Source organism: Triticum aestivum, chromosome 7D (genome assembly GCF_018294505.1).
Source record: "Triticum aestivum cultivar Chinese Spring chromosome 7D, IWGSC CS RefSeq v2.1, whole genome shotgun sequence".
In the NCBI taxonomy this organism is placed as follows: Eukaryota; Viridiplantae; Streptophyta; class Magnoliopsida; order Poales; family Poaceae; genus Triticum; species Triticum aestivum.
The window spans coordinates 338,252,869-338,267,499 of NC_057814.1; the positions used below are offsets into that span (position 1 = coordinate 338,252,869).

Sequence of the window (14,631 nt, forward strand, 5' to 3'; positions counted from 1 at the left end):
CCAAGAAACACAAGCCAGAAAACACAATATGCGTACCTGCCACACCTTCATAACTCCAAATACCCGGATTTGTTACAGTTCCTCCTGAAATACTCCAACCACCCCACGAATCCGTTATTCCTAAACGAGTCATGAAGGGAATTACGAACATACCTTGTCTCCACATTGGATCCAGAACAGGATCAGAGGGATCAAAAACTGCTAATTCGTATAAAGCCATTGAGCCAGCCCAACCAGAAACTAGAGCTGTGTGCATTATATGCACCGCAAGCAATCGACCCGGATCATTCAATACGACAGTATGAACACGATACCAAGGCAAACCCATGGAAATACCCCTTTAGCAAAGAAAAACCAAAATAAGAATGAGGAAGAAAAAGATATCGTGATGTAAGTCAATGATTCCTTGCATCATAGGTGTTGCTGCGTCTTGAGATCCTAATTGCCATGGTTCCGCAGCATCACAAAGAGCGATTGTGAGGAATCGACATGATAATGAACTCTGAATCATTTTTTTTTATTTTCCCATCTTTTTCAGCTCTGCTCCCGAAAAGAGAAAGGAAAGGAGCCTGATCTTGACGTCGGCGTTGGTTTTTCCAACGAAAAACAAGAACATTCTTTCACGAACTTCCATGACAAAATGCTAGTTGCCTCGTAACGCATACACTGGAGCGTTTGTCCCATCGACGAAGACTACTTACTATACGCGTTTTCTGAAGAGCAACAACGGAAAAAAATAGGTGAACCTGGATACCATACTATTAAAGAGAAAGATACAGACTAACAAGAAATCAAGGACCTCGTGAGTACTACTTAGGCAGTCGGCCTCATCAATTAGTCATGCCAATGAGATATCAAGCCCTCGATTCCAACGGGGCTACGGACAAGAAAGGTCCTTTCGAGATTCTATTTCCCCTTGGGTCTATCAAGCTGAACAGTTCGTGGGGATATAAGAAGATCACACTTAGACAACTGTCTACACTACCTCTTTAATGATCCGGATTCCATGACGCATAATTCATCTGTCCATATATATTCCTAATTTCATATTCATCACCATTTCAAATCGGGCAAGGAGAAGTCGTCGTGTTGGTTCTAGGATGGAATGATCTTTTGATCCAAAGATGCCGGTGCTAAAACCTCTTGTGTCTCTTTTAATAGGACCGCGAAGGCAAGAGCATTGAGGAAGCAAGGATTCTCCCAGAACTAATTAATGCGGGAAAAAAACAAGATTTCACTGAAAAAAGGTGCCTAACCCCGGGATTTTTCGATACTTTTCTTGAAATTGACTGGATTTGGAAGAAAATGCACTCAACCTAACAAATCCTGATCAATTCAAGTGGTTAGTTTAAGGGGGTACATGGGGCTGACGCCGAAGGAGATAGGAATGAAGTAGGGCGGGCAGCTACCCAGAGATTGGAATGCCCTATCGACAGGGAATGCTGGTACCACCTACGGTGCTTGATAGTCTTCAATCCAGACGGTCTCGAGAGTACCTTGACCCATAGCATAGGGCTTGATGTGGCTTTGGGGCTTCCCAAAAGGTAATAGAATAGGTAGTTCAGGCACCATCATCAATATGTTGCTGCTATTGAATCCGGTTTTGAATCAAGCAGCAAGAGTCCGACCTCAGGGTCCACCATAGAAAGGCATTCCTCAGTCCCAGAATAGCATGCATACGGGAGCCATATTCCAATCATGTGAGCAGACTTCTTCGATAAGCAAGCAGCTGTTCGCGTAGGCCCGGATACAGAGGAAAGGGAGGGGAAGGTATAGAAATCTATCAAAAGAGCACCTTAACGGCGATGCCTGGAAGGAGTCCCTCTTATTTCAGTATATAGGACTTCTTGTCCGCGGGACCTAACTAACTACCCGATCGATGGAAAATAAGGGCAAGTCAATACCAGATCGCACTCAACAAAGTAAAACGGGATGAATTCAATCGCCAAGACCTGCCACTGGCTGATTCCATAAGCACAGAAAGAAGGGTTTACGAATAAAAAAAAGCTGCTCATTAGGGTCTCTTTTCATATCCGGCTATGTGAAAACCCACGTACTCTTCTCTGAAACAGCCTACCTACCTTTTGCTTTTTCAGATAAGTAAATAAGCGGACCTCCTTTCCGGAGATCAAGTTTCTACTGGACTAACCACGGGTCTTGATCACAAAGTTCTAAGGTCAATTCTCTAATGAGAACAGACTCTGTCCACAAGGGCCATCAAGCCAACTATATGGAAGGACCCAGTCCCACATTCCCGCTCGTGTTCCGTTTTCCTTGTGGTTCCCGTAGTCGAAGCAGCTTAAAGAAGGTCAGGTTTGGAACTCGTGAGGGATGTTTCGTTGCATGTGGATCTTCCGCGCCTACTTTGTCCTAAATTTGGTCACCCATGCACTTTTCTAGTTAGGGCTCGACTGGGTCCTTTGATAATATAGGTAAGTCGGGCTTCTTTTTAAGCAATATCATGACTAGAATCTTGAGAGGATGACTACGTCCTTGAAGCTACAAAGTCCAACGAATGTTGAATCGACGCATGACGAAAACAAGGAAAAAGAAAAGGTGACTTCCGTTGACCAAGGAAATCGAAATGTATGTGCCGGTAGAACAAAGATACCATTAGGTGATAAATTGATGCTGCCTGCACGCACAGATTCAGGAGATGACAATTTTAGCTTCAATATGAGATGCCAATGATGCATTCAAAAAGGAATGAGTGCTGCCCGAGTCGACCAAGAAAAGAGGGTAACATACAAATTATGGACTACTGAGCAAGCTAACTGAATGGAACGGAGTGCAGGAGATTTCTGATTAGCTTCAGCGGAGAGGACCCTTAGATCCGAAGCAGAGTCATCATGGTCCTGTAACATAGAATAGCCTGCAGCAGTACTCCGCGATAATTCCACCATTTCCTGAACAACATGGAGTTGAACAGTAGCTTTACACTGACAATCCTTCGCCCAGCGCTCACCACAACCAATCCAGAGAACCTTCGCGCGCCGATAAGCCTTCAGTCTATCATAAGAAGAATACTTGAAACTTACACTTAGACACTTGAGTAACCAATGGTATTGATGTCCTCATCACGATCCGTATCCATATACCACCACCGCTACCATATACCACCACCGCTGCCATATCCTACCACCATATATCCACCACCAATCCGAGTTCTTTTCATATTTGGTTTGTTTTAGAGATCCATCTATTTTCCGTTTCGTGTTTCCTTGCCTGAGTAGGTCTCGGAAAAAAAAAGATTCTGGAGACCCCGGGGCAGTTTTTAGGCCAAAATTTCGGCGACCAAAAATATTTTTTCCCTATCCTATTTTTAGGTCCCGGGGAGTGTTTTGAGACACTCGCCATCATAGTGATTTTTTGTCGCACTTTTTCGTCGTTGCTGCCCTGATTTCCGAAAAAAATAGTCAAAAATTTTTTGTGCCTATCCTGTCAGTTTGACCTGGGAAGAGTTTTGAGACACTCGCCATTATAGTGATTCTTCGCAAAAAAAAACAGCGCAAAAAAAAACAGCGCGAAAAAAAAGAGCAAAAAAAAAATTCCAGAGTGTGCTTTTCCCTTGTTTACGTGCAGCGCCGTGATTTTGTTAGTGTTCTAGGGTCGCGTCTCTAGCACGGTCTAGCCTAGAACCAGCACAACCGTCGTTGAGCGTTTATTCAACTTTGCATCTCTGAATTGATTATTGCTGACCATTTTTGCTACCATATTATAAGCCTTCCCAGCTCCACATACATCTACATCGTGCGTTTGACTCTCCCTGGTAATCGCTCTATCCAAGCTTTGAGAGTTTTGACTACAACGGTTGCCGATCACCACCTGCTGCTGGGTAAGAACTGGTAAGAATTTGAGATTCGCTTGGAGGATTTGTGACACACCACCATCACCACCACTTCCTAGTAGTCTGCAGGATCATATTATTTTGTGTTTCTATTGCTGCTAACCATGGCAGGTTCACACGCCGATGAGACTGATTGGGAGAACATGACGAACAAGGAGTTGCATGATAAATTTCAGCAAATGATGAGTGGCCAGGTGGGAGATGTGCTAAACAGATTTGAAGAGGCTATGGAGAAGATAGATGCCGTGGAGAAGTCGTTCGAGACAAAGCTGGATAACAAGTTTACTGAATTACTCAAGCGTCTTCCCCAACCACCACCGGCTGCATATGTCGCACCTCTACAACAACAACAACAACATCTCCAACGTCGCCTTCCAAATCAAGTGGGACGGGCACAGCGCATTCCAATTGAGATTGGTCAAAATTCGGGTGCTGCTGCACCTACTGTTGATGCTTCTTTGGCTCCTGCTCCTGCGGCAGCTGAGGAGGATGACGATTATGCGGGCGATTATGAGGATGAGGTTGATCAAAATCAGAACTACGTGCAGCCACCACCACCACCACCAGCAGGTCGACCTCAGGTATATATTCGCAACGGTAGGCCGGCACCACCACCTCAGGTACAAGATCATGACCATCTCCCTAAACTGAAATTGAATATTCCACCATTTGCGGGTAGATATGTTCCTGATATATATCTTACTTGGGAGTTAGAAACTGAAGAACGATTTACATGTTTACAATATCCTGAGGAGAGACGTGTTCCTGCTGCTGTTTGTGCTTTCACTAGCTTTGCATGTGTTTGGTGGTCTGAACATTGTAGATTATATCCTGTTCCAGCTACTTGGGCTGCTTTGAAAACTGCTATGCGTACTCGTTGGGTTCCACCATATTATCAACGTGAATTACTTCAAAAATTGCAGCGTTTAAGACAAGGGAAAAATTCTGTAGAAGAATATTATCAGGAATTACAAACTGGCATGATTAGATGTGGTATTGTTGAGGAGAATGAAGCTATGCTTGCACGTTTTATGGGTGGATTAAATAAAGAGATTCAGACCATTCTAGAGTATAAGGATTATAATAATATCACTCGTTTATTCCATCTTGCTTGTAAAGCTGAACGTGAAGTGCAGGATCGACAGCCATTGGCGCGAACTACCTTTTCTGCAGGTCGCCCTTCATCATGGACACCGCGTGCATCTTCTACTTCCACTTCACCATCACCTCCATCAGGTGCCACCTCCAGCCGTGATACAAGAAAGCAGGCACAACCACCACTCTCTGCCAAGAGCACACCTGCCGGGCCTGTGCAGAGCTCTTCTTCTTCCATGGCATCGACAGGGCACACAAGTGATATTATTTGTCGTCGTTGTAAGGGAAGAGGACATTTTGCGAGAGAATGCAAATCTCAGCGTGTCATGATTGCTACTGAGGATGGTGGGTATGAGTCCGCTAGTGACTATGATGAGGAGACTTTGGCTCTTATTACACGTGAAGAACATGGTGGAGATGATTCTGAAAATGAGACGCAATACATGGCTCCTGAAGACGCTGACTGGTATGAATGTTTAGTTGCTCAACGTGTTTTGAGTGTGCAGGTCACACAAGCAGAGCAAAATCAGAGGCATAATTTGTTCCATACAAAGGGAGTTGTGAAGGAACGTTCTGTTCGCGTCATCATAGATGGAGGGAGCTGTAAGAACTTGGCTAGCATGGAGATGGTGGAGAAGCTATCTCTCACCACAAGACCACATCCACATCCTTACTACATCCAATGGTTCAACAACAGCGGCAAGGTTAAGGTAACACGTACTGTTCGTGTGCATTTTAGTATCTCTACATATGATGATTATGTTGATTGTGATGTGGTACCCATGCAAGCATGTTCCTTATTACTAGGTAGACCATGGCAATTTGATAAAAATTCTGTACACCATGGTAGAAACAATCAGTATACTCTTGTTCATAAGGATAAAAATATTACTTTGCTTCCTATGACTCCTGATTCCATTTTGAAAGATGACATTAATAGAGCTAATAAAGCAAAACAGGAGAAAAATAAGAGTGAAAATCAGATTGTGGCAAAGGAATTTGAGCAACAAATGAAACCTAATAATAAACCATCTAGTGTTGTTTTTGAAATTAAATTGAAAAGTGCATGTTTACTTGCCACAAAATCTGATATTGATGAGCTAGATTTCAACAAATCTGTTTGCTATGCTTTTGTGTGCAAAGAGGCATTATTTTCATTCGAGGACGTGCCTTCCTCTTTGCCCCCTGCTGTCACTAACATTTTGTAGGAGTTCGCTGACGTCTTCCCACAAGACGTGCCACCGGGATTACCACCTATTCGAGGGATTGAGCATCAAATTGACTTAATTCCCGGTGCATCGCTACCCAACCGTGCACCATACCGTACCAATCCAGAGGAGACGAAGGAGATTATGCGTCAAGTACAGGAGCTGCTCGACAAAGGTTATATACGCGAATCTCTTAGTCCTTGTGCTGTTCCTATTATACTAGTGCCAAAAAAGGATGGTACGTCGTGTATGTGTGTTGATTGTAGAGGCATTAATAATATTACTATTCGTTATCGTCATCCTTTTCCTAGGCTAGATGATATGCTTGATGAATTGAGTGGCTCTACAATATTCTCCAAAGTTGATTTGCGTAGTGGATACCATCAAATTCGTATGAAATTGGGAGATGAATGGAAAACTGCATTTAAAACTAAGTTTGGTTTATATGAGTGGTTAGTCATGCCTTTTGGGTTAACTAATGCACCTAGTACTTTCATGAGACTAATGAACAAAGTTTTACGTGCTTTCATTGGACGATTTGTGGTAGTCTATTTTGATGATATACTGATTTATAGCAAATCTTTGGAAGAACATTTGGAACATTTACGTGCTGTTTTTATTGCTCTACGTGATGCACGTTTGTTTGGTAACCTTGGGAAGTGCACCTTTTGCACCGACCGAGTATCTTTTCTTGGCTATGTTGTTACTCCACAGGGAATTGAAGTTGATAAAGCCAAGATTGAAGCTATTGAGAGTTGGCCGCAGCCCAAAACGGTCACACAAGTGCGGAGTTTTCTTGGACTCGCTGGTTTCTATAGGCGTTTTGTGAGAGATTTTAGCACCATTGCTGCACCTCTCAACGAGCTTACAAAGAAGGATGTGCCTTTTGTTTGGGGTACCGCACAGGAAGAAGCCTTCACGGTATTGAAAGATAAGTTGACATATGCTCCTTTACTCCAACTTCCTGATTTTAATAAGACTTTTGAGCTTGAATGTGATGCTAGTGGCATTGGATTAGGAGGTGTGTTATTACAAGATGGCAAACCTGTTGCATACTTTTCTGAAAAATTGAGTGGGCCTAGTCTAAATTATTCTACTTATGATAAAGAACTATATGCTCTTGTTCGGACTTTAGAAACATGGCAACATTATTTATGGCCCAAAGAATTTGTTATACATTCTGATCATGAATCTTTGAAACATATTAAAAGTCAAGCTAAACTGAATCGTAGACATGCTAAATGGGTTGAATTCATTGAAACTTTCCCTTATGTCATTAAACACAAGAAGGGTAAAGAAAATGTTATTGCTGATGCATTGTCTCGTCGCTATACTATGCTTTCACAACTTGACTTCAAAATATTTGGTTTGGAGACCATCAAAGATCAATATGTGCATGATGCTGATTTTAAAGATGTATTGCAGAATTGTAAAGAAGGAAGAACCTGGAACAAGTTTGTCGTTAATGATGGATTTGTGTTCCGTGCTCACAAGCTATGCATTCCAGCTAGCTCTCTTCGTCTTTTGTTGTTGCAGGAGGCGCATGGAGGAGGATTAATGGGACACTTTGGCGTGAAGAAGACGGAGGACGTACTTGCTACACATTTCTTTTGGCCAAAGATGAGACGGGATGTTGAGCGTTTTGTTGCTCGCTGCACTACATGTCAAAAAGCTAAGTCACGACTCAATCCTCATGGTTTATATATGCCTTTGCCTGTACCTAGTGTTCCTTGGGAGGATATATCTATGGACTTTGTTTTAGGTTTACCTCGAACAAAGAAGGGGAGGGATAGCATATTTGTTGTCGTGGATAGATTCTCGAAAATGGCGCACTTTATACCATGTCATAAAAGCGATGATGCTGTTAATGTTGCTGATTTGTTCTTTCGTGAAATTATTCGCTTGCATGGTGTGCCAAATACTATTGTTTCCGATCGTGATACTAAATTTCTTAGCCACTTTTGGAGATGTTTATGGGCTAAGTTGGGGACTAAACTGCTTTTTAGTACTACTTGTCACCCCCAAACTGATGGACAAACTGAAGTAGTCAATAGAACATTGTCTACTATGCTTAGGGCTGTTTTGAAGAATAATAAGAAAATGTGGGAAGAATGCTTGCCTCATATTGAGTTTGCTTAGAATCGTTCATTGCATTCTACTACTAAGATGTGCCCTTTTGAAATTGTGTATGGTTTCCTACCTCGTGCACCTATTGATTTGTTGCCTCTTCCATCTTCGGAGAAGGTTAATTTTGATGCTAAACAACATGCTGAATTGATCTTAAAAATGCATGAGTTAACTAAGGAAAACATTGAGCGTATGAATGCTAAATATAAACTTGCTGGAGATAAGGGTAGAAAACATGTTGTGTTTGCACCTGGAGATCTTGTTTGGTTACATTTGCGTAAGGATAGATTTCCTGATTTGCGCAAATCAAAGCTAATGCCACGTGCTGATGGTCCTTGTAAGGTGTTAGAGAAAATTAATGATAATGCATATAAACTTGAGCTGCCTGTAGATTTTGGGGTTAGTCCCACTTTTAACATTGCAGATTTGAAGCCTTATTTGGGTGAGGAAGATGAGCTTCCGTCGAGGACGACTTCATTTCAAGAAGGGGAGGATGATGAGGACATCAATACCATTGCTACACCGACAGCCCCTGCTGCTATACATACTGGACCAATTACTAGAGCTCGCGCACGCCAATTAAATTACCAGGTACTTTCGTTTCTTGGTAATGATTCTAATGTTCATGAGAATATGATGCTGCCTAAATTGGATACATTTGTTTTGCTTACAAATGAAGGGCCTAGCTTTGAGAAGGATGAACATTGGAGCAAGAACAAGCATGGAGATGATGGCATGCGCATGGGGAACAAGAACGGAGTTACAAGTGATGATTTCAGGACGTTGAAGCCACCATAATGCGTGCATGAAGCCTTGGACGAAATATACAAGATGCTACTTCATAACTTTCGTCCAGAGGCTATTCTAGGTGCTGCGTCACCTTATTATTGGGCCATGCCCATGGAATTTCGAAATACATAAGTATAGGCTGTTTTTAGAGTCCGTATGTGTGGGGAAACAAGAGATAGGGTTGGTTTCGGACCCCTTCCTCAAGGGCCACGAAATTCCCCCCCTCTTCCTCCATATATACAGCCCTTAGGGCGTCGTTTAGACTTTGGGTTTTGATTAGATTAAAAGTTCGCCATAGCTGCAACTTCGCGTACTTCGTTTGTGTTCAGCGACCAGACAAAGGCGTCACAGAACTCCACCTTGATCAATAAAGCTTTCATCTTATATTCGCAATATCCAGATTGCAATCTCAGTTTCTTGCTTGTTCTTCGTTTGCTCGCAGGAAACAGACCCTCGTGGTCAGGTTGATCGTGCTCCGGCGTGGTCGATAACCTCTCGGAGTTGGTTTAGCGATTGCTAAGGCGCGACGTCCTCGCACGTTCGTAGTCGGATCGTCAAAGTCGACTTCCATCAAAGCGATATTCGTCATCTCATCGAAAGACGGGACACCTTTGCCTCTATCACAGTTTCTCCAACTTTAGTTGAACTGAGTGTGGCTACGCCCGGTCCTTGAGAAGGTTAAAACAACACTAACTTGACAAACTATCGTTGTGGTTTTGGTGCGTAGGTAAGAACGGTTCTTGCTCAGCTCGTAGCAGCCACGTAAAACTTGCAACAACAAAGTAGAGGATGTCTAACTTGTTTTTGCAGGGCATGTTGTGATGTGATATGATCAAGACATGATGCTAAATTTTATTGTATGAGATGATCATGTTTTGTAACCGAGTTATCGGCAACTGGCAGGAGCCATATGGTTGTCGCTTTATTGTATGCAATGCAATCGCCCTGTAATGCTTTACTTTATCACTAAGCGGTAGCGATAGTCGTAGAAGCATAAGATTGGCGAGACGACAACGATGCTACGATGGAGATCAAGGTGTCGCGCCGGTGACGATGGTGATCATGACGGTGCTTCGGAGATGGAGATCACAAGCACAAGATGATGATGGCCATATCATATCACTTATATTGATTGCATGTGATGTTTATCTTTTATGCATCTTATCTTGCTTTGATTGACGGTAGCATTATAAGATGATCCCTCACTAAATTATCAAAGTATAAGTGTTCTCCCTGAGTATGCACCGTTGCGAAAGTTCTTCGTGCTGAGACACCACGTGATGATCGGGTGTGATAGGCTCTATGTTCAAATACAACGGGTGCAAAACAGTTGCACACGCGGAATACTCAGGTTAAACTTGACGAGCCTAGCATATAACAGATATGGCCTCGGAACACGGAGACCGAAAGGTCGAGCGTGAATCATATAGTAGATATGATCAACATAGTGATGTTCACCGTTGAAACTACTCCATCTCACGTGATGACCGGACATGGTTTAGTTCATATGGATCACGTGATCACTTAGAGGATTAGAGGGATGTCTATCTAAGTGGGAGTTCTTAAGTAATATGATTAATTGAACATTAATTTACCATGAACTTAGTCTTGGTAGTATTAGCATATCTATGTTGTAGATCAATAGCTCGCGTTGTTGCTTCCCTATGTTTTATATATGTTCCTAGATAAAACTAAGTTGAAAGATGTTAGTAGCAATGATGCGGATTGGATCCGTGATCTGAGGTTTATCCTCATTGCTGCACAGAAGAATTATGTCCCTGATGCACCGCTAGGTGACAGACCTATTGCAGGATCAGATGCAGACGTTATGAACGTTTGGCTAGCTCAATATGATGACTACTTGATAGTTTAGTGCACCATGCTTAACGGCTTAGAATCGGGACTTCAAAGACGTTTTGAACGTCATGGACCATATGAGATGTTCCAGGAATTGAAGTTAATATTTCAAGCAAATACCCGAGTTGAGAGATATGAAGTCTCCAACAAGTTCTATAGCTAAAAGTTGGAGGAGAATAGCTCAAGCAGTGAGCATTTGCTCAGATTGTCTGGGTACCACAATCGCTTGAATCAAGTGGGAGTTAATGTTCCAAATAAAATAGTGATTGACAGAATTCTCTAGTCACCATCACCAAGTTAGTAGAACTTCATGATGAACTATAATATGCAAGGGATGACGAAAATAATTCCCAAGCTCTTCGTGATGCTGAAATTGACGAAGGTAGAAATCAAAAAAAACATCAAGTGTTGATGGTTAACAAGACCACTAGTTTCAAGAAAAGGGCAAATGGAAGAAGGGGAACTTCAAGAAGAACGGCAAGCAAGTTGCTGCTCAAGTGAAGAAGCCCAAGTCTGGACCTAAGCCTGAGACTAAGTGCTTCTACTGCAAAGGGACTGGTCACTGGAAGCGGAACTACCCCAAGTAATTGGCGGATAAGAAGGATGGCAAAGTGAACATAGGTATATTTGATATACATGTTATTAATGTGTACTTACTAGTGTTTATAGCAACCCCGCAGTATTTTGATACTAGTTCAGTTGCTAAGAGTAGTAACTCAAAACGGGAGTTGCAGAATGAACAGAAACTAGTTAAGGGCGAGGTGACGATGTGTGTTGGAAGTAGTTCCAAGATTGATATGATCATCATCGCACACTCCCTATACTTTCGGGATTAGTGTTGAACCTAAATAAGTGTTATTTGGTGTTTGCGTTGAGCATGACTATGATTTGATCATGTTTATTGCAATACGGTTATTCATTTAAGTTAGAGAATAATTGTTGTTCTCTTTACATGAATAAAACCTTCTATGGTCATACACCCAATGAAAATGGTTTGTTGGATCTCGATCGTAGTAATACACATATTCATAATATTGAAGCCAAAAGATGCAAAGTTAATAATGATAGTGCAACTTATTTGTGGCACTGCCGTTTAGGTCATATTGGTGTAAAGCGCATGAAGAAACTCCATGCTGATGGAATTTTGGAATCACTTGATGCTTGCGAACCATGCCTTATGGGCAAGATGACTAAAACTCCGTTCTCCGGAACAATGGAGCAAGCAACTAACTTATTGGAAATAATACATACTGATGTATGCAATCCGATGAGTGTTGAGGCTCGCGGCGGGTATCATTATTTTCTGACCTTCACAGATGATTTGAGCAGATATGGGTATATCTACTTGATGAAACACAAGTCTGAAACATTTGAAAAGTTCAAATAATTTCAGAGTGAAGTGGAGAATCATCGTAACAAAAATAAAAGTTTCTACGATATGACCGCGGAGGTAAAATATTTGAGTTACGAGTTTGGCCTTCAATTAAAACAGTGTGGAATAGTTTCACAAAATTCGTGCCACCTGGAACACCACAGCATAATGGTGTGTCCAAATGTCATAACCGTACTTTATTGGATATAGTGCAATCTATGATGTTTCTTACCAATTTACCACTATAGTTTTGGGGTTATGCATTAGAGACAGCTGCATTCACATTAAAAAGGGCACCATCTAAATCCGTTGAGACAACACCGTATGAACTGTGGTTTGGCAAGAAACCAAAGTTGTCGTTTATTAAAATTTGGGGTTGCGATGCTTATAAGAAAAGGTTTCATCCTGATAAGCTCAAACCCAAATCGGAGAAATGTGTCCTCATAGGATACCCAAAGGAGACAGTTGGGTACACCTTCTATCACAGATCCGAAGGCAAGATATTCGTTGCTAAGAATGGATCCTTTCTAGAAAAGGAGTTTCTCTCGAAAGAAGTGTGTGGGAGGAAAGTAGAACTTGATGAGGTAACTGTACCTGCTCCCCTATTGGAAAGTAGTTCATCGCAGAAATCTGTTCATGTGACTACTACACCAATTAGTGAGGAAGCTAATGATGATGATCATGTAACTTCAGATCAAGTTATTACCGAACCTCATAGGTCAACCAGAGTGAGATCCGCACTAGAGTGGTACGGTAATCCTGTTCTGGAGGTCATGTTACTTGACCATGACGAACCTACAAACTATGAGGAAGCGATGATGAGCCCAGATTCCGCGAAGTGGTTTGAGGCCATGAAATCTGAGATAGGATCCATGTATGAGAACAAAGTATGGACTTTGGTTGTCTTGCCCGATGATTGGCAAGCCATAGAAAATAAATGGATCTTCAAGAGGAAGACGGACGCTGGTAGTAGTGTTACTATCTACAAAGCTAGAATTGTCGCAAAAGGTTTTCGACAAGTTCAAGGTGTTGACTATGATGAGAGTTTCTCACTCGTATCTATGCTTAAGTCTGTCCGAATCATGTTAGCAATTGCCGCATTTTATGAAATCTGGCAAATGGATAAACAAAACTGCATTCCTTAATGGATTTATTAAAGAAGAGTTGTATATGATGTAACCAGAAGGTTTTGTCAATCCTACAGGTGCTAACAAAATATGCAAGCTCCAGCGATCCATCTATGGACTGGTGCAAGCATCTCGGAGTTGGAATATACGCTTTGATAAGTTGATCAAAGGATATAGTTTTATACAGACTTGAGGTGAAGCCTATATTTACAAGAAAGTGAGTGGGAGCACTAGAACATTTCTGATAAGTATATGTGAATGACATATTGTTGATCGGAAATAATGTAGAATTATTCTGCAAAGCATAAAGGAGTGTTTGAAAGGAGTTTTTCAAAGAAAGACCTCGGTGAAGCTGCTTACATAGTGAGCATCAAGATTTATAGAGATAAATCAAGACGCTTGATAAGTTTTTTCAATGAGTACATACCTTGACAAGATTTTGAAATAGTTCAAAATGGAACAGTCAAAGAAAGAGTTCTTGCCTGTGTTACAAGGTGTGAAGTTGAGTAAAGACTCAAAACCCGACCACGGCAGAAAAATAGGAAGAGAATGAAGAGTCATTCCCTATGCCTCAGTCATAGGTTCTATCAAGTATGCTATGCTGAGTACCAGACCTATTGTGTACCTCACCATAAGTTTGGCAAGGGAGTACAATAGTGATCTAGGAGTAGATCACTGGACAGCGGTCAAAATTATCCTTAGTAGAATAAGGATATGTTTCTCGATTATGGAAGTGACAAAAGGTTCGTCGTAAAGGGTTACGTCGATGCAAATTTTGACACTGATCCAGATGACTCTAAGTCTCAATCTGGATACATATTGAAAGTGGGAGCAATTACCTAGAGTAGCTCCGTACAGAGCATTGTTGACATAGAAATTTGCAAAATACATACGGATCTGAATGTGGCAGACCTGTTGACTAAACTTCTCTCACAAGCAAAACATAATCACACCTTAGTACTCTTTGGGTGTTAATCACATAGCGATGTGAACTAGATTATTGACTCTAGGAAACCCTTTGGGTGTTGGTCACATGACGATGTGAACTATGGGTGTTAATCACATGGTGATGTGAATTATTGGTATTAAATCACATGGTGATGTGAACTAGATTATTGACTAGTGCAAGTGGGAGACTGAAGGAAATATGCCCTAGAGGCAATAATAAAGTTATTATTTATTTCCTTATTTCATGATAAATGTTTATTA

General features: G+C 41.6%; 1 protein-coding gene across 1 annotated transcript in view; it reads right to left on the reverse strand.

Annotated features, from left to right (window-relative positions):
• LOC123171099 (photosystem II CP47 reaction center protein) overlaps positions 1-354 on the reverse strand; it is a 36,373-nt gene extending 36,019 nt beyond the window's left edge. Inside the window, exon 1 of the mRNA XM_044588744.1 lies at positions 315-354. Within this exon, the coding sequence (XP_044444679.1) occupies positions 315-328 (14 nt within the window). The 5' untranslated portion in view covers positions 329-354. The remainder of the gene's footprint in view (positions 1-314) is intronic.
• Between the last annotated feature and the right edge of the window lie 14,277 nt (positions 355-14,631).